Here is a 26,143-nt window from a genome sequence, read left to right on the forward strand (position 1 = left end):
TTCTAAAGCATTTTCTTTGCAGGAATAATTGTGGATATAATCTTTAAATTTTTTGATTATTGAGATTTTATATCTTAATTATTTAACACTGTAATAATACTAAATTATTCAGGAAACTATCATAGGAAATCTTAAATGAAAATTTTTGCTTTATACTTACTTATGGCAAAACCCTTATTTGAGCCTTTTGACCGATATTAAAATCATGATTTCTAACTGACAGAAAGATTCTCATTAGTCAATAGGAAATTACAAGTTTTAGCTCTTGAAGTGGAATAGTGTATTTTGTCTGCGTAATAGTTTATAGTCATATGTCTAGATTTCTCTAAGTCAGGAACCACTTCTCAAGTAAAACCTGTGAGTTTGTTAATGGCAAAAGTTAACTTACAGGCCCTCTGCTGGCTGCCTTTCTCATAGCAGGGCTCTTTTTTTTTTTTTTCCGAGATCTTATAATTATGATAAAAAATGATAAAGACTGTTTATTACTTTATGACCAAGGTGAATTTTGAGGGAAAGTTTAGTAATATGTACTGTTCCCCAGTTGAGTAACTTCATAAACATACTTATTAAGAATGAAAATGTAAAATAATTGCTCTTAAATACAAGGATTTAAGAATTATTAAATTAAACTGCAGAGGCTCGGCACCAGATAGCCTGGTATTTTCCAGTTAATGACATTGTATTCCAGTGATCGAATCATAGGTGATTTAGACTTTTGAGTGTGAAATTATCTTCTATGAAAACAAAAAATAATAATCTTATTGGCAGACAAACAAAACATTTTTTTTTTTGGCTGGGTGAAAGACCGTTGGCAAACACGCCAGGTTTTCACTGTGCTCCCACCAGCAGTGAGTATACAAGACGAGCGGAGCAGAGAAAAGAGTGTGTAAAAACTTCCCTTGAAGCAGCACGTCCTGGGCACTTAGGCCTTTCTACTGTGATTTAGAAATTCATGTTTAAATAGTTTGTTAATTTGAAATATTTTAATATAAATTTTTATAGATGTTTACAGAGGCAGAGAAAGTTTTTTCCTGAAGAAATAAACATTCTTTTGTGTATAAATTACGTTCATTTCATCATTATTTTTCTAAGTTTTGAAGTACCTAATATTGCTTTCCTTAGTGTGATTTTTGGCTAAACTCTTGCCTCTTAGAAGAGGATCTTAGGCGGGGTAAGATAGGATCAAATGGTGCAATAAGGATGGCAATATTTTTCTTTTCTTTTTTCTACCCCTTTATCTGAGTTTTCCAAAATTTAAAGCCATTAAATAACTTAATATTTTATATCCAGATAAATACTTTGAAAATTGGTTAAAGTTATATATTTTTCAAAAGCAAGCATTGTTATATGTTGCATTTTATTTCACTGTGTTTGTGTTGGGGAAGGCATATTAATTTATATATAGAAAAATTGGTGGATAAGGAGTCATAGAGGAACAGGAAGTCAAGTAAAGAATAGCCCTACCGTAGTTAATTTGACTACCAAAAATCTGTTGTGGTCTAGTGGATTCTGACTCATAGTGGCCCTACAGGAGAGAGTAGAACTGCCTTATGGGGTTTCCAGGGAGCGGCTGGTAGATTCAAACTGCTGATCTTTTTTGGCTAGCAGTCGAGCTCTTAATCACTGCACCACCTAGGGCTCCAATTTCACTACAGATAGAGTATATTAAAAAATGAAAAGGCCTGATTATAACACCATTCATTGTTGAGTGAACACGGCACTGTCCAGCTTGGTTTAGAATTGTGTCTAAGAGAATTTAGTTGGTACCAGCAGGACCTCCAGATGCTGCAGAAAGACAATGTGATTTAGATTTGGAAAGTCTTTAAGATTCTGGCCTTGCCTCTTAGCAGGTGGGTTATATTTTTAAATCTTCTCGAACATTTTACCCTACCAAGTTTTTAGGGTCAAATGTGATAATATACATGCTTTATTGTTATTATCAAGAGCCTGGTTATTATTTTAGGCCTAGCCTCAGCAGAGCAGAGTGTTAAGTGTGTGGGAAGACTAGCAGTGTTTCAGCTAAAAGCTTTGTTTGGTCATCTAGAAAAAAGTAACTTTGATGTTGGTGTTTGAATTTAGCTGCAGTAAATTTAGTAACTCAGACTTTTTGCTAAGTTTTAATACATTTTAACTCGATTTTTGACATTACGGTTCTTAAAAAAGTGTGTTAATTTTTGGGTGGACATCATCCATGAGGTCCTAGTACCTGGTAGATTATTATTCTATAATTGTAAATATGACTAATTTTCTGGCTTCTGAATATAAGATAGAATGATTTTAGGTTCTTTAATGGCTTTAAATTTTGGAAAAGTTTAGATTAATTAAAATCAGAGCTTTGAACAGTTCATTCTGATTTGACCCCTGCAGAAAATTTGCATTTCTACCCCAGATACGCTGAATTAGAATCTACATTATAACAAGATCCCCAGGTAATTAGAATTGTGTCTAAGAATTTATAGAGCGATGGTTCTCAAAATTTATTATACATAAGAATCACTTGGGTATCTCCTTAAAATGTAGATTCTGATTCAGTATATCTGGGGTAGAAAGGCACATATCTTCTCAGCAGGGGGTTGAACTGGCACAAGCTGGTTGGAAGCCCTGATTAAAATTGAATAGTTTGTGGGCAGGGAAAAGGAAAAGCGTTTCACTTGAGGGAACCAGTCAACGCCCAGAGATGGAAACGAACATTTCCTGTTTGCAGGGCCCAGGAGGAAATGTGCATTACTAGAATTGATTATTCATGTTGAGAGTTAAATGATATGAGAGGCACTATAGTGTAATGTTGCCCAAAAATGTGTTTCATTTAACATGACTGTTGTAGAGAAGAAAAAACAAAAAAACCCAAACCCGTTGCTGTTGAGTCGATACCAACTCATAGTGACCCTATGGAACAGAGTAGAACTGCCCCAAAGGGTTTGCAGGGAGCAGCTGGTGAATTCAAACTGCTGACCTTTTGGTTAGCAGCTATAGCTCTTAACCACCAGGGCTCCTATAGAAGAAAAAAAAAAAAAAAACCAAAAGCCACTGCCATCGAGTTGATTCCGACTTATAGTGACCCTATAGGACAGAGTAGAACTGCCTGATAGAGTTTCCAAGGAGCGCCTGGCAGATTTGAACTGCCGACCTCTTGGTTAGCAGCTGTAGCACTTAACCACTATGCCACCAGGGTTCCCCCTAGAGAAGAAAAAAGGGGGGAGGGTAAATTCATGTTTTCTTCCTACCAGACTCCTGTGACATTTGAATGCTATTATGCATTTGAAATCTTCCAGAGGGTGATATATCCGATGTATTTTAATTTTGCTTGACCAGAGGGCTCTTTCTTCTTCTGGAACCATTATTTCTTGGGTACCTGTTTGAAAAATGCATGTGCCACTTACAGGTTGTGTGACTTGATCAAGACGTTTAATCTACCAGATCTCCCATTTTATGCTTAGGTTATAATCACAGAATTGCTGTTGGTGAAGTGTTTGCAAACTCATTCATTCAGCAGATATTTTGTATGTGCTGTAGTGTGCTAGGAAGTGGCAGTTGTCTAAATATAATAATAAATAGAAATATATTCCTTCTCTTCCCCAGCATTAAGTGACCATCCTTCTTAACTTTAATTTTTCTTGTTTGTTAAATTTTGCTAAGGTCAGAGTAGCCTGAGTGTTTTCCATGGAGCCAGCTCTTGGAGCTCTTCTGCTCATTTACCTGCTTGTTCAGACACTTGGATTACAGGCATAGGTTATGGCAGTGTTCACCTGTGCTGCCGGACTCTTAAAGAAAGCTTCTCAGAAAATGCTGTATCTGTGCAGTTTGTTGTATCTAAAAATGTCGGATTACTAGACTTGAACTACTAGGGTCACTTTTGAGAAATTAACTTATTTTTAATTACATAGATGTAAATGCTCATTGTAAAATTAAAACAACATGTGTAAAGAAGTAAAAAAAAAATCTACTTTTTTCTCTACCTGATCCCACTCTTTCAGGGTTAATCACTGTTTTAGTTTGTGTGTCCTTATAAACTTTTTAAATGTGCGGAACAGGTATACACTATTGTATAAATTTTATTAACAGGAGGGATCCTGTGTGCTGTGTTCTGAGAATTGACTTTTTACTTAAAGTTCTAAGGCAGAAGTTAAACCTTAATATAATCAAATGTATTTTTTGACTTTAGGGAAGAAACCCTTTTTTCTTGGAGCCAGCAATAATTATTACAATTACTGATGGGAGCAAGTTGACTACTACCAGTGGAGTCCAGGATGAGGTAAGTTTTGCTTATAACAGCATTTATTATACACGTGCAGTTGAAATCTTTATTTGTGCATGCACTGTGGGATACTGAACACTTTCAGTAGGTTCTCTTCTTGATTATTTGATGCAGTCTAGATTCATCTGTCTCCTAGGGCCCATCTACCTTTGTTGTATTTAGTGGCAGCCTCTAAATTTTCTTGCATAGGAATCCCTTCTGTGAAAAAATTTTGAGTGTACCCCTCACCTGAAACATATGTATTTATGCATTGATGTGACGGTGACAATGTCAGTTCATACAGTAAATATTAGTAAAAAAGAATTTCTTTTTTTCAGGTTTAAAAAAATGGGAACAGTGTTGTCATAAATTGGTCCCGTATTTAAGTGGACTGTTCCATGCGCTTCGCTGAGGAGGCGCCTAGACTAGGGACTAGCGAGGCCGAGAGGGGTCGGAGACCAGGACTGGTGGTGGTTGGGAATGTTCGTTTTCTCTAAGTCAGACCTGGTGTCGCGACTCTGCCGCCAGCCTCACCTGTTCTCTCCTGGCGCGCCTTACGGGGCGTTGCCCTTGCGTGGTGTGGTAGGGTGAATGCAAAAGTTCTGTTTTTGTTTTTCACTATGTTTTTACTGTGGTATTTGAACTGCTCTTGAACATTTTATTTATTTTTCAAAATAGATTTAGAAAGATTAGACAACTCTCTTTGCTGCTTGCATTTGCTTTAGAATCTTAAGTTTAATTTCTATTTACAAAGAGTTTGATTAAGCAGGAAAAGTATAATTTTTAAGCTTAGTAATTTTTAGCAGTATTTTCATTTGGGTGACATTGTGGAAAGCCAGTTGTACGTGGAGTCAGGACACCTAGGTTCTGGTCTTGGCTCAGTTACTTTTCAGCTGTGAACTTTGTATTAGTCATCTAACTTCCCTAACTCTGTATCCCTGTCTATGAAATAAAGATTAATTCTCGCCTTACCTCAGAGGGTTGTTGGAAGTCTGAAAGGAAATGTGTGTGAAAGTGCTTAGTGAGCCATAAAGGAAAAGAGCATAGTAAAGAGCTGTGACTGCCTGAACAGTTGATATCAAAAGGAATTTGGAATATAATTCTTGGAGATAAAGCTGAAAAATTAGGCAGATTATAATCCTAATTCTATAATTTATATTTTATGTATAATTAGTAGCCTTGGAATGTTCCATAGCTGCAGTTAACAGGTTTGTGGGCTTCCTTAGGCTTGGTTCCTCCCTGTGAGATAATCCATTCAAGGGGATCTGCCTTATTGCCTTTGTAGAAATGCCCTTTGAGGTGCAATATATTTTGTTCCCATATATTTGAGTCTATTGTTTGCAATATTTGTACAAACAAGTAGCTTTTTATAATGTCTTGGAATGTACATGGATATTGGAATTGCACCTTTCCTTCTGGGTCCTTCCTTGGGTAGGGCATTTGAGAAATGTTGACTGTGTATAAGCAGAAATTACCTTAGAATAAGGTTGGGAAGATTTCCCTGTGGGCAAGGGTCTTACCTTTCATGTTTCTTATATCTTCTACAATATTTAGCCATAGTCAGTGAGCACAGATTATATTTTTAAAAAACATTGATTATAGACATTGTTGTATTGAGTCTGCTAGTCACTGAGCTCAGAATTGATTACTACTGCTACTTATCTGAGGTGGGAGGTTCGTTTGTTTTAAGGCAAAGGTTTAGTTTGGCTATGATTTTGGAACATACACTTGTGAGTTCTTTTTGTTTTCCAGCTTAGGAATGTCTTTGATCCTTTGCATGTTTGGATTTTAATGTCCCAGCGAGGCTTATCTTGTGGGGCAGAGAATATACCATAGGTGTACATATCATTATAGTTTAATTTGTTCTAAAATGTTGTGAGATACTGGTCTTGTCTATCCTAAGTAATTAAATTATCGAAGGAGTCTTTCCATTTATAGAAAAGCATAAAGATGCTTTCACTTTTGTTTTGCTCTTTGGTGTGTGTGTGTGTGTACATATACTCATGCTAAAATGTGATCTGGTGTTGTAATTTTTACCGGGGAATAACAAACATAAGTTTGTGTTTATATCCCTTTATCTTAATATCTCTCACTTTTGCCTTTGGAAAAACTTTATTTTTGGATTTATTGAATGAATGAATGTATCAATAATTTCCACGTTACGGGTGTGTGTGTGTCATTCTTGGTTGACTGTGGCTGCTGTTTACGTGATCTGTTATTATTTATGGAGTTGCACATTCTACCCGTATGATATCCTTTGCTCAGGAGTCATATTATCTAACATAGTGTACTAGTTATATCTGTTCTGGTGCTGTTTTTTAGAAGTAAGTATTCCTGCTGCTTTAAAATTATCCTCGTAGCATATAAGGAAATTCCAAGCTCACACTAAGTGAGTTTACCTTTTTATTTTACAAATGAGGAGATTGAGATCCAAAGAGGCAGAAGTGATTTGCTCAAACAGCATTTGTTAGTACTAAAATCTAGATAAGAATTTATCTAAATTCCAAAGATATCCTAGCCACTTTAGACCAGTGCTTTTTTCCTGATAATACTACTGCTTCTCATTGATTGTATGTTTTTGTGTGTTCTTAAAATTTACCTTCTATGTTCCTGATTTCTTGTTTGTCTGCTTTAGCGCTTCAGCTTTTTATATTGTAGTGACGTAGGTATTCTGTTATTCATGCAGTGTTCCACAACTGACTGTTGTGACCAAGGCATTTCTAGGCAATGAGGATTGCAGAGATGAATAAGATGGGTTTCTGGTTTTTAAGTTCATAGTCTTATGGGGGAGACAGCTATTAAACAGTTTTATGAATGATAAAATACAGATACAAACTAAACGTGTGGCAGCCGTAAAGAGGGAGGGTTAATGTCACTGTCTTGTGCGTGTGTTAAATCCTGGGTAATGTGAATTTTTATAGCTCTGATTTCAGTCTTGACTGACGAGATTCAGGAATCTTGTGGATGATTTGGTTTAGGGTCTGGCTTATAGTTGATATCTGTGAGCCTTGGGAAGAAAGTCTGGAATAAAGTCGTTTTGAGCCTAGAAAAGAGCTAATGGAAAAACGTGGTACCATATTGTCTCTTGACTTGGCTAAGATGTACAGGCCAGAATGATCCAGTTTTTTGTAGCTTGATTCTCTAAGGAATATAGCAATACCGTGTCCTCTGGGACGGCTCATCGCTTAGCAGTACGTTATGAGTTCGGAGAGAAGAGTAACAGCTTTGTATCAGAGATGAAAATCTTGAGCTGTGTGTTCATTTTACATTAATTCCTGACTTTGTCTTCTTTGGCCCCGTTTGATTAAGTCCAGTCCATTATCTGAGGTATCATGAGCATGTTTCTAGTGTAGTATTTTTGATAACTACAACAAGGGCTTTTGATTACTACTTGGATTGGAAGTGTATGTGTGTATTTTTTGCCTTTGATTTTTTAATGGGCCTATTGGGTAAAACTGGTTGTTTGCAATATTTTCATTTACAGGGAATGAATTAGATGGAACTTTGAATTTGGACACACAAGAAACCTACAGTATTTACCCCCATAGTAGTGATCTTTGGTGTTGGTAAACATGCCTCTGGCCAGATAGTCAGTGTACTGTTCATCGTGAACTTCCTGATGTATCAACTGTTTGGTAGAATTAACAAATAATAATTTTGAGTTATTGAAAGTTTTTGTTTCTAGTTTTTCTTCCCTGCAAAGATCTTCTCTAGTACTGCTTGCAATGGCAAACCATTTTGTGCTGTGATTCCAGGAACACATGGCTAACAGTATTGCTCAACGAGGCAGCCCAGGAGAAAGCCTACCAGCACCTCCTTAGCAATGAATGATGTACCAGGACAGTGGAGCAGTTATTTTTCCTTCCTTGAAAGTGCTAACAGTAGCATTATCTTTCACATATTGAGACTCCTATATGCTGAAGAATCCTGCAATGTTATGACTGCTTTGGAGGCTAACATATTAGAGAAGATATTTATAGGATAAAACAAAACAGAAACTGTTGGCTTTTGACATTAGCAGTTTTGCTTTTCTGTTAGCTTTCCCAAGTTAAGACCAGCTAGGGCATTAACTCCATCTAGGTTTATAACTTCTTGGGGCAGTTTAATCAAGGATATTGGCATATAGGAAGAGAGTGTCTGAGCAGTCTCAGCTGTGTATGAAAATGGCCGTAGATTGGGGTCTTATCTTTCAACTTGTCAGTTCTCAAAAGTTGATGCCAAAGTTCATCAGTCTTTGAAGTGCAGGGTGAGGTTCGCAGTGATTTTTTTCCGCATTGTTCTGGGTGATGTGCGTGGTTTTGTCTTAACTGGCAAGGATCTGTAATTTATAGTGTGCATTTAACTCTTAGTGACTTGTACGGATTATAGGACAGTCTAGAATTTTTTGAAATCCGTTTCTAGTATCTGAAATGATTCAGAAGCCATAAACGTATGTTTTCCTGTCAAAATGTCTTATTTCACTAAAAATATGTGCCAAAAGTTGCCAAAAATCTATTTTGATTGTGTTCGTAAAGACTTTTAAACACATATTTAAAATAGTTGCTTTTTCCCAGGACACTTAGAATTTTGGGAAACTTTTTTTTCCTTTTTAAAAAAAGTCTTGTAAGGAACCTTGAGGGATGCTGTTGTGGTGTGGTAGAATCTCTCAGACAAGCCTGTGTCTAAATGTGTGTCTGAGTTTTCATCTGTATCCCTTAGTAGTCCTCCTCTTTATATTGTTATTGTTAGGGGCCCAGTAGCAATCTCAAGATAAGCTCCTGTTTTACTAATTTGTGATTCAGATGTTCTAAATATAGGTCCAATGTTAGTGTATGTGTTAGTCTCTACCAATTCAACTTTCTAAGAACATTTAATAAGAATTTGTTGAAAGCAGATCATTTGCATTTTCTTTTTCTATCCATTTTTTGGCCCTGCTTTCTCAACCTCTGAATTATTACTTCTGGTATGCTGTAAAAATGTATACATCTGACATTCTTAGTATGTTGGATATATGTAACTATTAAAATGTGTAATTAAAATAATATGAACTATTTCAATCTAGTTTCTATAGTGACTTTTCAGCAATTCCCATTTGGAGTACTCATATTGGATATACCTTTTCTAGAGCTTATGTGGTAAGAAGAACTCTTAAGGAATGTTCCCACACATACGCAACAGTAATTAAAAAGAAATACTAACTACTCTTTCATGAAGCTGTAGGCTATAGTAACTAAATTAATCTACAATCTAGAATTTTGTGGCAGGATTTATCAAAGTAGTTTTTATTCAGAGGGTGAAGCAACTTCACTCTGCATTTATTACCCTGTCAGAATCAATAAGCAATAAGAGACTGCACGTTTAAGGAAGATTTCATTTAGAAATGTTTCTGTTACTCTCTGATTCTAGCTCTTCTGTGTGTGAACCACTGTGATATTTAGAACAGTAACTTCCAAGCGGCTGCATCAGAATCACCTAGGGTGTTTGCTTTCTAAAATACACATGCTTCGACTTTAATTCTGGAAATTTTAGCTCAGTTCATCGGGGCAGGGACCTGGGGATCTGTATTTTTTAAAAAAGCTTCCCAGTTGATTCTGATGCAGCCAGATTTGGAAATCATGATTTTAAAACATAATGTAACTTCCACCAACCCCCAGTGCCATCGAGCTGATTCCGATAATGTAACTACAAGTATTTAAAAAAAAAAAAAAATAACTACACAAAAAGCATGTGAATATGAACAACTTTAACAAAATAGGTGGAAATGTTTTTGTCTTACAAGGTCACCAAAAAGTATTTTGTTTAAGATATAAATAATATTTAAATAATTCCTTATCTGTTCAACTCAGTAATGGAATTGACCTTGTGTGAATATTTTTAATAGGATAATTTCTAGTTCTGATGGTATGGTTTAGGATAGATTATGGCAGCCCTGAAATGTTAACTTCCATGCCATCTGCAGTCAATCTGCTCAGTGTGCTGTACTGAGGAGTTGCTGTTCTTAGACTCTGAGTGTGAGATGTGGGTCGAGGAGAGAAAGGGGCAAAAGAGGGGAGTAATTACTTAACATTATCTGCCGTGTACTTGGAGTCCCTGGGTGGCGCAAATGGTTAAATGTTTGACTACTAACTGAAAGGTTGGATGTTTGAACCCACCCACAGGCACCTCAGAAGATAGGCCTGGTGATCTGCTTCCAAAAGGTCATACCCTTGCAAACTCTATGAAGTGCAGTTCTACTCTGTACATTGTGTGCATGGGGTCACCATATGGTCATGTACTTGCTATCCCTGGTTTAGGAGTTTTTAATCCAAAGGACTGCAGAATATTCTGGTATACTTACTTAGCTGTAATTCCTGGCTTGAATGTCCTTGCAACTACCATCATTTTAAAAATTAAGTCTGTACTTGACTCAGGTAAAAATAACAAACCCATTGCCATGAAGTCGATTCTGACTGATAGCGACTCTATAGGACAGAGCAGACCTGCCCCATAGGGTTTCCGAGATGCAGCTGACCTTTTGGTTAGCAGCCAAGCTCTTAACCACTGTGCCACCAGGGCTTCGCTTCACCCAGATAAAAGCAATTTATAAAGAAATGGTGATATTTTGTTGCTTTTTAAGAGATTTGGTGCTCAAATATCCTTCCAGAAAGAATGTTTCAGATTTTGAATCATTTAAGTGTATTTTCTATTAGTTCAGTAACAATTCTCCCTGTGATACTTTTTGATACATAGTAACTTTGGTTATATACAAGAATAGTAGCAGAACCATACATTTATATTTAGTACCAGGGTGAAACTTGTGAGAGCTGGAACTAGACAGGACTGCCTTGTTTTTCTGGGTCTCAAAAGTTTTTTGCCTTTGACAGGGTGCAGTCTTACCACTTTTCTTTTGCTTGTTTTAGTGGTAAATCTTTGAGTTTTCCTCTCTGACAGGATTTCCCCTTACACAGGTTCTGGCTTTCTCAGGTTTTACTGTATTATGACGATGGAATTAAATAAGGCTATTTTTTATTGCCCCTAGGGAGCCCTGGTGGTACAGTGGTTAAGAGGTTGGTTGCTAACCAAAAGTTTGGCAGTTCGAATCCACCACCCACTCCTTGGAAACCCTGTGGGGGCAGTTCTACTCTGTCCTGCGGGGTCGCTATGAGTCAGAATAGACCCAATGGCAGTGGGTTTGTTGTTTTTGGTTTTTATTGCCCCTAGAGAGAGCCCTGATGGTGCAGTAGTTAAACGCTCAGTTGCTAACCAAAAAGTCAGCAGTTCTAACACACCAGCAGCTCTCGGGGCTGTAAGGATTACAGCTTTGGAAAGCCTATGGCGCAGTTCTGCTCTGTCCTATCGGGTCATTGTGAGTCGGAATCGACTCTACCGCCCCAAGGTTTTTGGTATTTGGTATTGAAGACAGGCAAGTAAATAAACAGTTTTAATACACTGAGATAAATACCATGGCAGAAGTAAACAGAAGGTTCTGAAAGAACCTAAAGTAAGGAGTTGCACTTTAAAGAATGAGTAGGGAATTGAGCCATGATATTTTAGGACGGGGGGATAGTATATACAAAAGTATGAAAGCAGAGAAAGCAGTGTATTGGTAGAGTAGAGATTATATGACTGGAGTATGCAAAGCATAGATAGGAGGGATAGCTGCCTGAAGTGTAGGTATAGGTCAGATGATACCATCCTAAGGAAGTTGGGCTTCATTCTGTTAACATTTTTTGGGGTGGCATTGAAGATTTTAAGCAGGTAAGTGACCTGATCAGAGTTGCATTTTTGTAAATGCATTTCATAATCAGAGTAAAAGAGGATAGATTGAAAGATGGTAAAATTGGAAGAACTAGCAAACTGTATGTCACAACCCAGGGAAACATGGGGAATGCCAAAACTCAGCCAGTGGTGGCCCCCCTTCCCCCTGCCGTTGCCGAATTCCTGAAATCACGTCCAGATATTGTCCATATGTACATAAGCACATTTCTTCTAGGGAGAGAGTTCCATAGCCTGAATCATATTCTCGAACAAATTTTAAAAACCCTGGAATAGTCTCATTTCCAGGATTCAGACTTGGGCATCTGTATGGATGTTGGTATTGTTAACTAAGTTGGGGATATGGGATAAGTAAGAGAAAGCAATGTAAAGCAATTGTGCGATGGACAAAGTATTTATTACCTTTAGGACAAGGATATTTTACAGAAGCTATGAGCCAGCTCTTAAAATGATAACCTCAAAGACTTCTTTTGTCTTTTAACATTATGTCTTAGGAAAAAAGGTATTTCGTATTTGAAAACAAGAGAAATGAGCAGAATTTTATCTCTTAATTCCTATATGTAGAGTTTTTACTTTAAAGCAGATTAAATAAATAAGCCTTAAATCATCCTATTATTTATTTATCAGCTTTTTTAGGTTTTTATTTATGGGCATGATGATGTGATCATTTACAATTGCTTATTTCAAGCAAGCCTCAACACTGAAATTCATAGGAGTGCTGGGATGAGAGCGCTGTGTGTGGCCCGCTTGGTGCTGCTGTCGGGCCAGGTAAAGAGGGTGTGAGCCCAGCCCCTTTTCTCTTGTTCATCATTGTCAGATTTAAGAATAGGAGCAGATGGGTTATCAGACATTAACAATGGCATTGTCAGTTTTCTGTTATCCTTAGAAAGCGTATTTCATGCCTCTTTCAGTAAGATTACAATTTGAGAGAATGCCAATGTTGAGTATTAGAGTATCTGATGGGACATACTCACATATGCCATAGGCTGCCAGTCTTTTATAAATACCGATTATACTGGGTTAGCTGCGTTCCCATAAATATCTTATTTAACTTCTACTTTCAGTTGTTCTCTTCAGATTTAACAGTGAATTTTAAATATTTTAGATTTGGATATTAGGAATAAATTGTATGCAGTAACTGAAACAATGTTGAAACTATGGTCTTTACGTCAAGGCAAGGCTACATTTTTATCTAGACAAGGCTATTTTGGCACATTTTTCCCCACGTTCTGTCTTGTCAGGTTGAATTAGTGATTCCCTCCCTCCCCTCTCTGTTTTGTTTGTTGTAGTTTTGATGTTTTTTTTCCTTTCAGCTAAAGGAGCAGCCCAGTGGTTTTCAAGAAGTGCTAAAGTGCACTGACTGTCTCATGATGACTGGTGCCTCAGGGAGGGTCATGATTCCTGGATACAGGATCGACCTGATCCTGGATGTCACTTCAAGCAGTCAGATCGTGGGGAAATGCCTTGTCTAATGGCTAGCCTTCCTCAAAAGTCTGATGCTAGTCATCTCGGAGGGCCTCAGAAAAAGCCTTAAAGGTGAGCAGAGTAGAGCGTAGTTTTCTCTGGGGGCTGTGACTATTTGTTGGAGAATCTGATTCAACTAGAATGACAACCCTAACCTGATAAATCCAGGTTCACTTGGTAAACTAACTTTGAGCTTACAGATTTGTTGATGATGACCAGACCCCAACTTTTGAATTATTAGAAACCACCCTCCCAAGTTGTAAGATCTGTTTAATGGGTGGGGGCTCTTCAGAGCCCTGGATTAGCATCTGTTGTCTTAAGCAGGAACAGTCTTACTGTCATACTAACGGACACTTTGTTACAAAATTACATTAAGTTGTTGAGTACAGATAGAGTTTTTAAAAATGTAGCTAGTGAGGTACTCCCTTAGTTTGTATATTTATCACATACCAATTTTTTTTTCAGGCAATTGAGCTTCAGGAGTTGAAAGGATAAGTTTGTGTTTCATTTGTCTATCATTAAAAAATTTTTTTAAAAAAACATAACCATCTTCGAAGCAGTTCAGATTTATGTAGCTCATATTTTATTGTATTCAGCTTGAAGAATATTAACACTACATGCATCATTTGAATAGTATTTTAACACCATTAAAAGATTCTTTAGAGATGTTTTGACCATTTTGCCTTGGAAAAAATTTCATTCTAGGCCTCTTTGTGATTTGAAACACTTATGAAACCCAGTTGTTTCTCTAATGTGTTTATTGCTGAATTTTCAAGTAAGCTCTCAAATTTGTCTTAAGACTTACTAGTTTATTTTTGATCAAGCTACCTGCATTAGTAAAAAAGAAAAATTCTAGAGCATATATCCTCCTTATCATATCTGAACTTCTTAATTCAGAAAGTATATACACCACTGCTTTACTAATATGTTACTATATTACAAAACATACAAAAGTGGAAATTTAAAAAGATGTGATGAAAAAAACTTACATGAAGGAACTTCTGATCCCCCCCAGTCAAGATGTATACCAGGGGTTGGCAGACTTCTTTACAGGGCCAGATGGTAAATGTTTTAGACTTTTCAGCCCATATGGTCTCAGGGACTACTAGATTCTGCCATTAAGGGGCAAAAGCAGCTATAGACAATATGTTAAATGAACAAGTGAGGTTGTGTTTCATTAAAGCCTTATTTACAAAAACAGGCAGTGCATTGGGATTTCACTGGTGGGCCGTAGTTTGCTGACCCCTGGTGTACACTCTGTTTTGCAGACCACTGCCATGGACCTTGAAGTGTTATACTACTTCTTTTAGGCCTTTTTCACTGTCAGTTTTAGGGTAGACTTTATGCATGAAGTTATCTTTCATGAAGTGAGCAGAAGAACACTAATGGTCAGAACGTGTTCCATTTAATTGAACAAATAGTGAACACCAGTGATGTTCACACACTAGGTTAGATGCTAGGATCATGAGTTTGGTAAGAGAGGTAGGTAACAGTTACAGCGTGGTTGAGAAGTAAAATGATCAAAGCCTAAGTTGCTGAGATGGTACGGAGAAAGTGAGGCTGGAGCTGGTGCTGGGAAATGATGTCTTGAGTTGGTCTTTGAAAGATTAACTTAAGTTTGCTAAGTGGGTGGGTGCAAAGGCATAAAGCTGATAGAGAGCATGGGGGTATGTACCTCAGTATTGATAGTTGGTAAAGTATTAAGAAGCATCAGGAAATGAGACTAGACAGGTAGACATGGCCCATCGTGTATGCTCTGTCAAGGAACTTTGCTTTTGAGGTGATGATGGAAGCCATCGAAGAGCTTTTAGTAGAGGAGAAAGAAATCAGATTTGCATTTTAGAAAGATAGTGGCAATAGTGTGGACTGTAGAAAGAGTAGATTTTTTGGCAACTCATCTTTTTTTTACCTCCTTATAAAAGAGGATAAAACTGTTTGTGAGTCATTTTATACCAGACTTAAAAAAAAGTTGGAATACTGTTTGTCAATAAAAAAGGAGCAAACCTACTGGTATGCTACAGCATGAACCTCAGAAACGTTATGCTAAGTCCAGGAAGCTAGATGTAAAAGACCACACACTATATGATTCCATTTATATAGAATGTCCAGAAAATAGATTAGTGGCTGGGAAGTGGGCCGGGGATTGACTGTAAATGAGTTCCAGGGATGTTTTTGGGGTGATGGAAATGTTCTAAAATCGAATGGTGGTGATGGTGGCATAACTCTGTAAGTGTACTAAAACTCATTGACTTGAACATTTAAAACAGGTGAATTTTGTGGTAGTAATTATATTTTAACAGCTGTTAAAAAATAGTAGGAAGAATTCACCTTTGAAATGTGTTGGGATAAAACTTTGTTAAAGCAATAATTTTTATATTGCTGGTTGCAAAGTGATTACTTTTTCCTCTGAACAAATATTGATCTTAAAAGTGTGTTTGTGGTTTTTGTTTGTTTGGTTGGTTGGTTGGTTTTTACCTCAGAGGAACAAATTGTCAAGTGGAACTACCAGCTAAATAAACCAGGTTGTTATTACATTTTATAGAATTCACTTTGACTTTAATAATTTCTTAATTATTTTTTCCTAATTAGAAGTGATTTGGGAAGAACCTTCTTAATTGCTTATATTACATAGTAATATTACAAATCTAGTGTAGACATAGCCTAAGGGAAGTTTACTCACTTTTTTTCGAGGAAATAATTGCTAAAGAAAGAATCTGAAGGGTGTTTTTAAATTCACTAATTATTTTGTTATAATCTTAACAGTCATAGAAAATGAATAAAAAGAATATAAAACAACGAGAAAATGGTCCATTTCAACTAATAAATACTTAGAGCCAACTATATACTAGCACTGTTTATTAGAAACAGATTGTGAAGGCTTCTCAGTGTTCCTTTCTTTTACTTCTGGCTGTCAAAATGATTTATAAGGTTGAGTTTCATCATTTTATATATATATATATGTATGTATAAAAACTTAATTCTGTAACTTGTTACTGTTTATAAGGTAATTTCACATATTTTTTAATTCTCAACAATTCTGTGACAGGAAAATGAATCTTAGTAAAGCTGACCCCCAGGTAAAAGGCAGAGCTAGGACTTGACCCTTTTTTATTTTCCCCCTCAAATCCATTGCTTTTTCATGCTGATGTGGGATTTTTAAAAACTAATACTGTACTGCATAAGGATAGAGGTGATGAATGTAATAGAATTGAGAGTCCAGACATTGATTTTCAACAGGAGTGAGAAGACAATTCAACAGAGGAAAGATTAGGCTTTTCAACAAATGGTCTGGGACAACTGGATAGCCACAAGCAAGAGAATGAAGTTGGACCCCTACCTGATATCATACACAAAAATTAACTCAAAATGAAACAAAGACTTAAATATAAGAGCTAAAACAATAAAACTCTTGGAAGAAAACATAGATATAAACCTTCATGACCTCAGATTAGGCAACATTTTCTTAGATATGATACCAAAAGCACAACCAAAAAAAGCAACCAAAGAAAAAATCAGTAAATTGTACTTCACAAAATTAAAAACTTTTGTGCTTCAGAGCATCCTATCAAGAACGTGAAAAGACAACCCCTAGGATGGAATAAAATAATTTGCACCCCTCAAGCCTTCTGGCTTTGAAGACTGTCTCTCTTAAGTTCCCTGAGTGCTGTCCTGTGCTCCCGTGGCTTCATTGTTATCCACAGGCTGATGATTTACAAAGCCTGCAGCCTTTTCCCTAATTTCAGGAATCCCCTTGTTTTTATCTTCTGAAATGCTTGTGACTTTAGCTTCCTGACTCCTTTTGCTGCTATTTTGTGGAACTTTCTTTTTGTTGCACCATTTCTTCTTGTTGACATTCTCCTGTGGCCACTTAGATTTCTGCTTTTACTCTAAGTTGGTTACCTCTCTTCCATTTGATTTCTAGAGTCAAAATATTATTGATGTCTTTTTGTCTGTTATAGTCTTCCCCCTCCTGTTTTTTGTCCTCGTGAATTTATACCATTAAAAACTTTTTTTTTTTTTTAAAGTGGGAGTTCTGGAGGGAGTAGAGATCGTGTTATTTTAACTGAAAATCTTCATTTTTTGTCATTAAACTTTAATCGCGTCTTGCTTAGAGTAACTATCTTGTTGCTAATCTTTCTCTTCCTTAGTTATTTTCCACATTGTAACCATTGTTATTATTTTTGAAAAGCAGATCTTTTCATGTGACTCTTTAGGTTAAAATCCTTCAGTTTCTTATTATATGTGACATGAATCTGCACTTAGCCTCGTTCTGTAATGTGTGAATTTTTTAACTCTTCCAAGCCTCATCTCCTCATCTGTAAATCGGGGATAGTGTGTACATCATAGGATTATAGTGATGATTCACTGGGTTTGTAAAGGGCTTAGAGTAGTGCTTGGCTTTTGCTAAGGTTTGTGCTCAGTGAAAGTTGATTTTTTTTTTTAATATTGTGTTTTCAGTGAAAGTTTACACAGCAGTTTAGGTTCCCATTCAATAATTTCTAAATAGATTGCTCAGTGACATTGGTTGTATTCTCCACAATGTGTGAACATTCTCATTATTTCCATTCTGGTTTTGTTTCCATTAATCTAGTTACCCTGCCCTCTTATATTCTCATCTTTGTTTGAAGGTAACTGTTGACTGTTGGGTCTCATGGGCGATTTTTTAAAGGAGCACAACAGTATACTTATGGGTGATATTCATTATTTTTTAAGCCAATTTGTTATTTATCTACATGGTGACGTTAGGGGTTAGTTTTGGTTAAAAGTTTGAAGGGTATCTCAGGGCTGTGGTCTTGGGAAGTTCTCCAGTCTCAACCAGTCCAGTAGGTGTGTTTTTTTTAAATGAATTTGAGGTTCTGTTCCACATTTTTCTCCCATTCTCTCTGGGTCCATCTGTGTCCTTCCTTTGCCCTTCCATTTTAATAAAACTACTACCAGGTAAAGTGTGAAGGTGCTTTCAGTGTGTAGTGGCTCTTCTCTCACTGTGAGTTTCCCAAGCAGCAAATTCTAGGATATATTTCATAAACCTTCCCTCAACCAGATAATTTTAATTTGGATATCCTTGAGTTTTGAATCATTCTTCTTGAAAATCGTTAGAAAAAGAACTAGGGATTAGGAATTATGAGGGATAAAAACCTTAGGAAAAGGAAGGGAGTTGAGGAAATGTAAATCATGAGTCTTAGAACTCTCCCTACATCTTTTGGGGAGGAAACTGAAATGAATCTGTAAGGGCCTGATACTAATTGTATGTTTGTTTTCTGTTGTTACGAGTAGGAGCTAAGGCTATATTATATTTCAGCAAGGGGATTTAAGAAATACCCGCTCAGTTTCACCAAAATAGGATTTTATTTGAAGCTATTTTTCCACATCTACATCATCCAAACAAATCTGGGTAATTGAGACTAAAGTGGTACTTGACTGAAGGCTGGGATTGTCAGCTCTCTGTTTATTATTCAGAAAGACTTCTAGCATTAGTTTGAATAGCATGTGTGCTTTCCTGCCCTTAAAGTACAGTGCCTCTTTGATGCATATTTTCTGCAGCAAAGCAAAATAAATTGATCAGCATCTAGCTGAACCTTCAAGGATTCTGAAAAACTTCTAGCAAGGTGTGTTTTTCTAGGAAATTGGTTTGGCTGCTCTAATCGGGCCAACAATAATAGTGGCTTAAAAAAGATAGAAAGCTTTTTACCTTTCACATTAAAGACACAACTGGTGTTTGGGGAGGGAGCGTGGTTCTGCTGCAGCCTGTTGTCTAGGGTCCTCTGGTCCTTCTCATTTGTTGTTCTATCTTAACTTTATCTGAATGGTAATGCTGGTTTTACAACATACCCTAAATCAACAGTACAACTAAATTTCAGCCTGTGGAACAGGGTAAAGGGTGTGGAGGGCTGGTGGGTTCAAACTGCCATCCTTTCGGTTAGTAACTAAGCACTTAACCACTGTGCCACCAGGGCTCCATACACACACACACGTACGTACATATTTTTTAAGAGAAAATATGTCATGAATTCATACTAATATTTCCAATTCAGATTTAAAGGAGGTATTTAAAATGTGCTTATGAAAGAATGTGTTTATATCTTAGAGACCTAGAACTAATTGCTGGCTCTGCACCTAATTAGAGGTATAACCTTATTCCCTCTTGTTCTGAGCTTCAGCATCCTCATCCTTAAAATGGGGATAACATTAACTGTACCTCATGGTTGCTGTGATGATTAGATGAGGTAACATGCTCGAGAAAGTTTACTGTTTTTATTGTTCCCTATCTCGATACAAAAAAGAGAGACTACTGTTCTTGGAGGTGTCAGAGAAGACCTGCCCATGGAGGGCTCACACGTGTGCTCTCAGGAAGGGCTGGGCCTTAAGGGTGCTGCAGAGGGTTAGTTAGAAGAAACATCAAGGCAAGGGACTCACCAGGTGGTATGATGTGCATCAAGCAAGTCTGGAGCATAGGGTTGTGTTTTGGTCTTTAAAATCTAGAATTTTGTATAAATGGGATCATACAGTGTGTAGGCTTTGCATCTGGCGTCTTTCATTCAGCACGATGCCTTTGAGACTCCTCTGCGTTGCTGTGTGTGTCAGTAGTTTTTTCCTTTTTTACTGCTGAGTGTCCTTCCGTTGTATAGCTGTGCTGTGATTTGCACGTCCCTTCACCAGATAGAACTTTGTGTTATTTCCGTTCTTTGACGATTATGAACAAGGCCGTTATGAACATTGATCTTGAGACCTTTTTGTGGATGCATGTTTTTCTTTCTCTTGGTATATACACACCTAGGAGCGCGTTTGGTGTGTGTCTAACTGTATAAGAAGCTTCAAACTGTTTACCAAAGTGTCTGTACTGTTTCGCATTTCCACCAGCAGTGAGCGAGGGTTCTGGCCATTCTACATCCTTACCAGAGCTTGATTTTTTCCAGTTTTTTTCAATCTTAGACAATCTGCTGGGTGTGTGGTGGTATCTCATTTTGGCATTAGCTTGCATTTCCCTGATAATTAATGATGTGGAGCATCTTCCTGTGTGATCATTTGCTATCGCTGTATCTTCTTTGGTGAAGTGAATATTCTGATCTCTTGCCCAGCTTTTAATTGGATCATTGTCTTATCATTGAGTTGTAAGAATGTTTACGTATTCTGAATACACATCCTTTATTGGATGTATGTTTTTCAAATATTTTCTCCCAGTTTATGGGTTGCCTTTTCATTTTTCAAGTTCACTTGAAGTGCGAATGTTTTCCTTTTTTTGTGTGTGCTTTCTGTTTTCTATTTAAGAAGTCTGCCTAACCCAAAGTTACTAAGATTTTCCCCCTATATATTGTTAGAGGAATTTTAGAGCTCTTACTTTTAGGGCCATGATTAATTTAAAATTTTTATGTATGATAGGAAAGTATTGAGATTCTTTTTTTTTTTGACATATGGCTAACTAATTGTGTCAGTACCACTTGTTGAAAAGATTATCCTTTCTGCCATGGAATTGCCTTGGCATCTTTGTCAAAAGTCAATTGGTCATGCTCTTGTGTGTCTCTGTGTACTTTTTATTCTGTTTTGTTGATCTCTATGTCTATCTTTATACCAGTACAACTGTAACACAGCCTCAACTTCAGAGACTTTTTAATAAATCTTGAAATCAGTCAATTTAAATCTCTTACTTTGTTTTTCTTTTTCAATTTTTTTTTGTCTATTGTAGGTCTTTTGCATTTCCATGTAAATTTAGATTAGCTTGTTAATTTTTATATATAAAAGCTTGCTGTGTATATACATGTTTGGGTGTGCTACATATATACTCATATATGTAATAAAGCATATAGAAGGCACAGTTACAGAGACCTCCTAGACATGTCCAGACACCTAGCAGGATTGGTATACTGGGTTAAAGGGCTTGGGACCATAGTCTCGTGGGACAACTCAGTCAGTTGGCATGGCATAGTTCATATAGATAATGTATACATCCTAATTTGGTGAGCAGTATTTGTGGTCTTAAAAGCTTGCGAGTGGCTGTCGAAGATAGAACTAGTGGATTCTTCCTATCTGCAGCAAAAGAGAATGAAGGAAACCAAAGACTCCAAGAAGAAAATAGTCCACAGGACTAATAGCCCACATGAACCATGGCCTCTTCTAGCCTGAGAGCAGAAGAACTAGGTAGTGCCCAGCTACCACTACTGACTGTTCTGACCAGGGACACAAAAGAAAGTCCTGGATAGAATGGGAGAAGAATGTAGAAGGAAACTGAGATTTCTAAAAAAGACCAGACTTGACTGATAGAGACTAGAGGAAACCCCCAAGACTGTCATCCTAAGATACCCTTTTAACTTGGAATTGAAGCCACTCCTGGAGGTCTCCTTTTATCCAAATAATAGATTGACTTAAAATAAATAATGTCACCCGTGAAGAATGTGCTCCCCTATACAGTCAACTACAGGTAGTCTCTGACTTACTATGTATTCGAGTTATGATGAATTGCACTTAACAACCATCCGTTATTTTTTTTTTGGTATATCTTATCCTTAGTAATATGTAACACATACAGTGTCGTACCGTGTAATTTGCTGATGTTATTTTCATGTCACCCACCAAAGACATAGATTGGATTTATAAAGATACTGATAATAAAAGGCAATAATAGTGAAAACTGAAAAAAAGAAAAAGTGGTATTCGACTTAACGTGAGAACCGAGTTACGACCAAGTCATCGGAACGGAAATCCATCGTAAGTTGGGGCTACCTGTATATGAGACCAAATGGTCAACATTTATGCAAAAGCAAAGATGAGAGCCAAGGAAGGGCAGGGAAACTAGATAAATGGAAGCAGAACGGAATGGAAATAATGAGAATGCTGACAAATTACAAAAATTGTAACCAATGTCACAGAACAATTTGTACAAAAATTGTTAAGTGGGAACCCAGCTTGCTGTATAAACTTTCACCTAAAACACAAATATTTAAAAAAAAAAATCCTACTGCAATTTTGACCAGCATAACATTGAATCTATAAATTAATGTAGAGGAGGATTGACATTTTATATTATTGATTATTCCATGAACATGTATCTTTTTTTTTTTTGGTCTGTAATATTTCTCAGCAATGTTTTGTAGTTTCAGTGTACAAGGTTTGCACATGTTTAAAAAAATTTTTTTTTTTTAGGCATCGTGTATTTGATACTATTGCAGGTTATTTTGTTTTTTACTTTTATTTTCTGATTGTTGCTAGTACATAGAAATAACGACTGGTTTTTGTGTATCAATTTTGTATCCTGTGACCTTCCTAAATTTGTTTACCTAGTAGCCTTTTTCTAGATTTCTTTGGATTTTTTACATGGATGATCATGTCATCTGTGAATGTAGGCAGTTATTCATTACACTTAAAACTTTTAAGGGGTCTAGTAAGTAATATAATCTAAATCCCAGTCCATAGTCATATTTCCCTGTTTTGTCTCACAGATGTCTACAGTTGGTTTTTTTGAATCAGAATCCAAACATGGTTCATGCATTATATTTGGTTGTTACGTGTTTTTAACCTTTTAAAACCTGTAGCAGTATTCCCTCACTACCTGCTGGGTTTTTCTCCCACGTCATGTATTTTGTAAAGAAATTAGTACTTTATTCTGTGGAATGTCCCTCATCTGGATTTGTTTGATTTGCCTCCTTATGGGGTTGTTTAACTTGATCCTCTGTCCTCTGTATTTCTTGTTCAGCTGTGTATCTGGAGTCTTGGTTGGATCCTTCCCTCTTCCCTTTTTTTTTGCCTAGGGATAAATGCTAGGGGTGGAGGTGGGGAATGTCAGTGGTTCTATATACAAATTGTCAATAGATTCTTAAATTTTCTGCCCCACTTCAAATCTGTACTCTTTATTCATCTAGTCCAATGTGTCACCTGGGTTTTGCTGGACCATTTGGCCCCTTTCCTTGTAAATTCTAGGCTGTGGTTTCCTTTGCTCAGCTTCAACATCTGTCCACTTTTTTTCTCTGATGCCTTCTTTTTCTTTGTATTGTTGTAGGCTTATATTTTAACTCTTTATTATAGAGAAAGGAGATAAACAGGTGTGTGTTAGCCTGACCAGAAGTCTCATGGTAGAAGTTCAACATAACTCTGGATCCCTAATTGATCCTTAAAACTTTTTTTAAAAGATCGTTACCGTATGGTGAAATAAGCATTGAAAAAAAAATTATGTACAATAGATTACCTAACATATAGCAGGCAGTACAATTAAAGGCAGTTGAAAGTGCTAAATTTCTGAGGAGAAGTGATAACACTTTCAAAGCTATAAAGTGGTATTATTGCTGTTTGACCCATTATGAAGAGCTGTTACGGAGGAATCAAACATCTGTCCAAAGCTGCGCTTTTTAAAGAAAAGCATTATATCTTCTAGTAATTTGTAGTTGAGGTAAGGATATTATGAAATTATTCTAAGATTAATTAAATAGGAAAAACAAATGAATACTAAGCAAAACCAGAAAAACCAAACCCAGTGCCGTCGAGTTGATTCCAACTCAGGAGTGCTTGGTGAATTCGAACTGCCGACCTTTGGGTAGCAGCCGTAGCACTTAACCACTACGCCACCAGGGTTTCCAAATAAGTACTAGTAGTCTTTAATATGCCTTGAAATTTTGCTGTTTATACTAAATTGTTAGATTTGGTCAAGATCATTGTAAAATATGACCCAGATGCTCTGCTTAACCTCGAATGACCCAAAGAGATTCAGAGGAACAGCTAGACTCAGTGTGGAGAAGGCTCAGACTGAAACTCTGTGATACTGAAATTCAAGGATATGCAAGAAGAAAGAAATATGTATCTGTATGGATAATTATATGTTATTGTTGGAGAAAATTCATGTACATTTAATGTTTAACTGTAGAGAAACAAATATATTAATGTATACCCAAGAATCTAAGTTACAGGTAATAGGTTTGTTGGAGGAGTAAATGAAATGACTCAAGCAGGGCATCTAATTGAAGCCCTGGAACATTATAGGAACTTAATTAGTGATGAATTGTCAGTTCTGTTAACTTGCTATGTGATTTTAGGCAATGTTGTTATGGATGGAGCCCTGGTGGTGTAGTGTTTAAGAGCTTGGCTGCTAACCAAAAGGTTGGCAGTTCAAATCCGCCAGCCACTCCTTGGAAACTTTGTGGGGCAGTTCTACTCTATCTTGTAGGATCGCTGTGAGTCAGAACCGACTCAACAGCACCTAACAACAGCAACAATTGTTACGGACAAGAAATCTTTAAAAATGTTTTCTCTCCTAAACTTCTTTGAATTATCGTGAAAAGGCTATTACTGTCATGTTTTAGGGGTGTAAAATGTTTTCGGAAGATAGGGATATATATTTCAGAAAGCTTCTGAACTTTGTCTGAATTGATCTGAATAAATTTTATATTGAAGTACAAGGTTCTACATGTTCTCTAGGTTATCTAGAAAATAATGGCTCTCCAAAATGATTCATAAAGCTTTCACTGTGTTTTTATTTTTAAAGTTTTTCTACCAGTGTACTATAAATTAACCTTATAATTTAATACTTTATACTTTATTCCAGTCTAGATGTTTTAAGCTAGACTCTGAATAACTTCAGACATAATGGTTAAATGATAGCAAGTTATGCTTTAGCATTGAGAGGGTTAACGGGAGTGTGTATGTGTTGTACTGAAACCTCACCAATTCAGATCACTAGGGGAGGGAGAGACAGATTCTGAATTTTATGTTTTTTTAAAGTAACAAGTTATGATATTTCAAAGAATATATGACTGAATTAATAATAGAGTATTTTTAAAAGGAGGAGACTGTCACTGTTGACTTGCATAAATAAGCACAGCTTGCAATTAAACACTCTTTGCTATTACTCAAATGTTAAGCACTTGAATAAGCAGTAATGCCTCAGTCAACAAGATTGGGTGGATTGGAGTTTTGTAACCATTATTTTGTCTTTTCCTTTTTTTAAAAGTGTGCTTTAAGTGAAAGTTTACAAATCAAGTCAGTCTCTCACACAAAAACTTACATATACCTTGCTACACACTCCCAATTGCTCTCCCCCTAATGATACAGCCCGCTCCCTCCCTCCACTCTCTCTTTTCATGTCCCTTTTGCCACCTTCTAACCCGCTCTACCCTCTCATCTCCCCTCCAGGCAGGAGATGCCAGCATAGTCTCAAGTGTCCACTTGATCCAAGAAGCTCACTCCTCACCAGCATCCCTCTTCATCCCAGTGTCCAGTCCAATCCCTGTCTGAAGAGTTGGCTTTGGGAATGGTTCCTGTCCTGGGCCAGCAGAAGGTCTGGGGGCCATGACCACTGGAGTCCTTCTAGTCTCAGTTAAACCATTAAGTCTGGTCTTTTTATGAGAATCTGGGGTCTGCATCCCACTGCTCTCCTGTTCCCTCAGGGGTTTGCTATTGTGTTCCCTGTCAGGGCAGTCATCAGTTGTAGCCTGACACCATCTAGCTCTTCTGGTCTCAGGCTGATGTAGTCTCTGGCTTATGTGGCCCTTTCTGTCTCTTGGTCCCCTAATTACCTTGTGTCCTTGGTGTTCTTCATTCTCCTTTGCTCCAGATGGGTTGAGACCAATTGATGCATCCTAGATAGCCTTTTGCTAGCCTTTAAGACCCCAGATGCCACTTTCTAAAATGGGATGCAGAATGAATGTTTTTTTAATAGATTTAATTATGCCAATTGACTTAGATGTCCCCTGAAACCATGGTCCCCAAACCCCTGCCCCACTACACTGGCCT

General features: G+C 37.0%; 1 protein-coding gene across 3 annotated transcripts in view; it reads left to right on the forward strand.

The window, feature by feature from the left end:
• INTS6 (integrator complex subunit 6) overlaps window positions 1-26,143 on the forward strand; it is a 109,229-nt gene that overhangs the window by 13,884 nt on the left and 69,202 nt on the right. For all 3 annotated transcript variants that reach the window (XM_049853296.1, XM_049853294.1, XM_049853295.1), the window contains one exon: window positions 4,163-4,252. In XM_049853296.1, the coding sequence (XP_049709253.1) occupies window positions 4,163-4,252 (90 nt within the window). The remainder of the gene's footprint in view (window positions 1-4,162; window positions 4,253-26,143) is intronic.

This window comes from Elephas maximus, chromosome 14 (genome assembly GCF_024166365.1).
Source record: "Elephas maximus indicus isolate mEleMax1 chromosome 14, mEleMax1 primary haplotype, whole genome shotgun sequence".
Classification (NCBI taxonomy): domain Eukaryota; kingdom Metazoa; phylum Chordata; class Mammalia; order Proboscidea; family Elephantidae; genus Elephas; species Elephas maximus.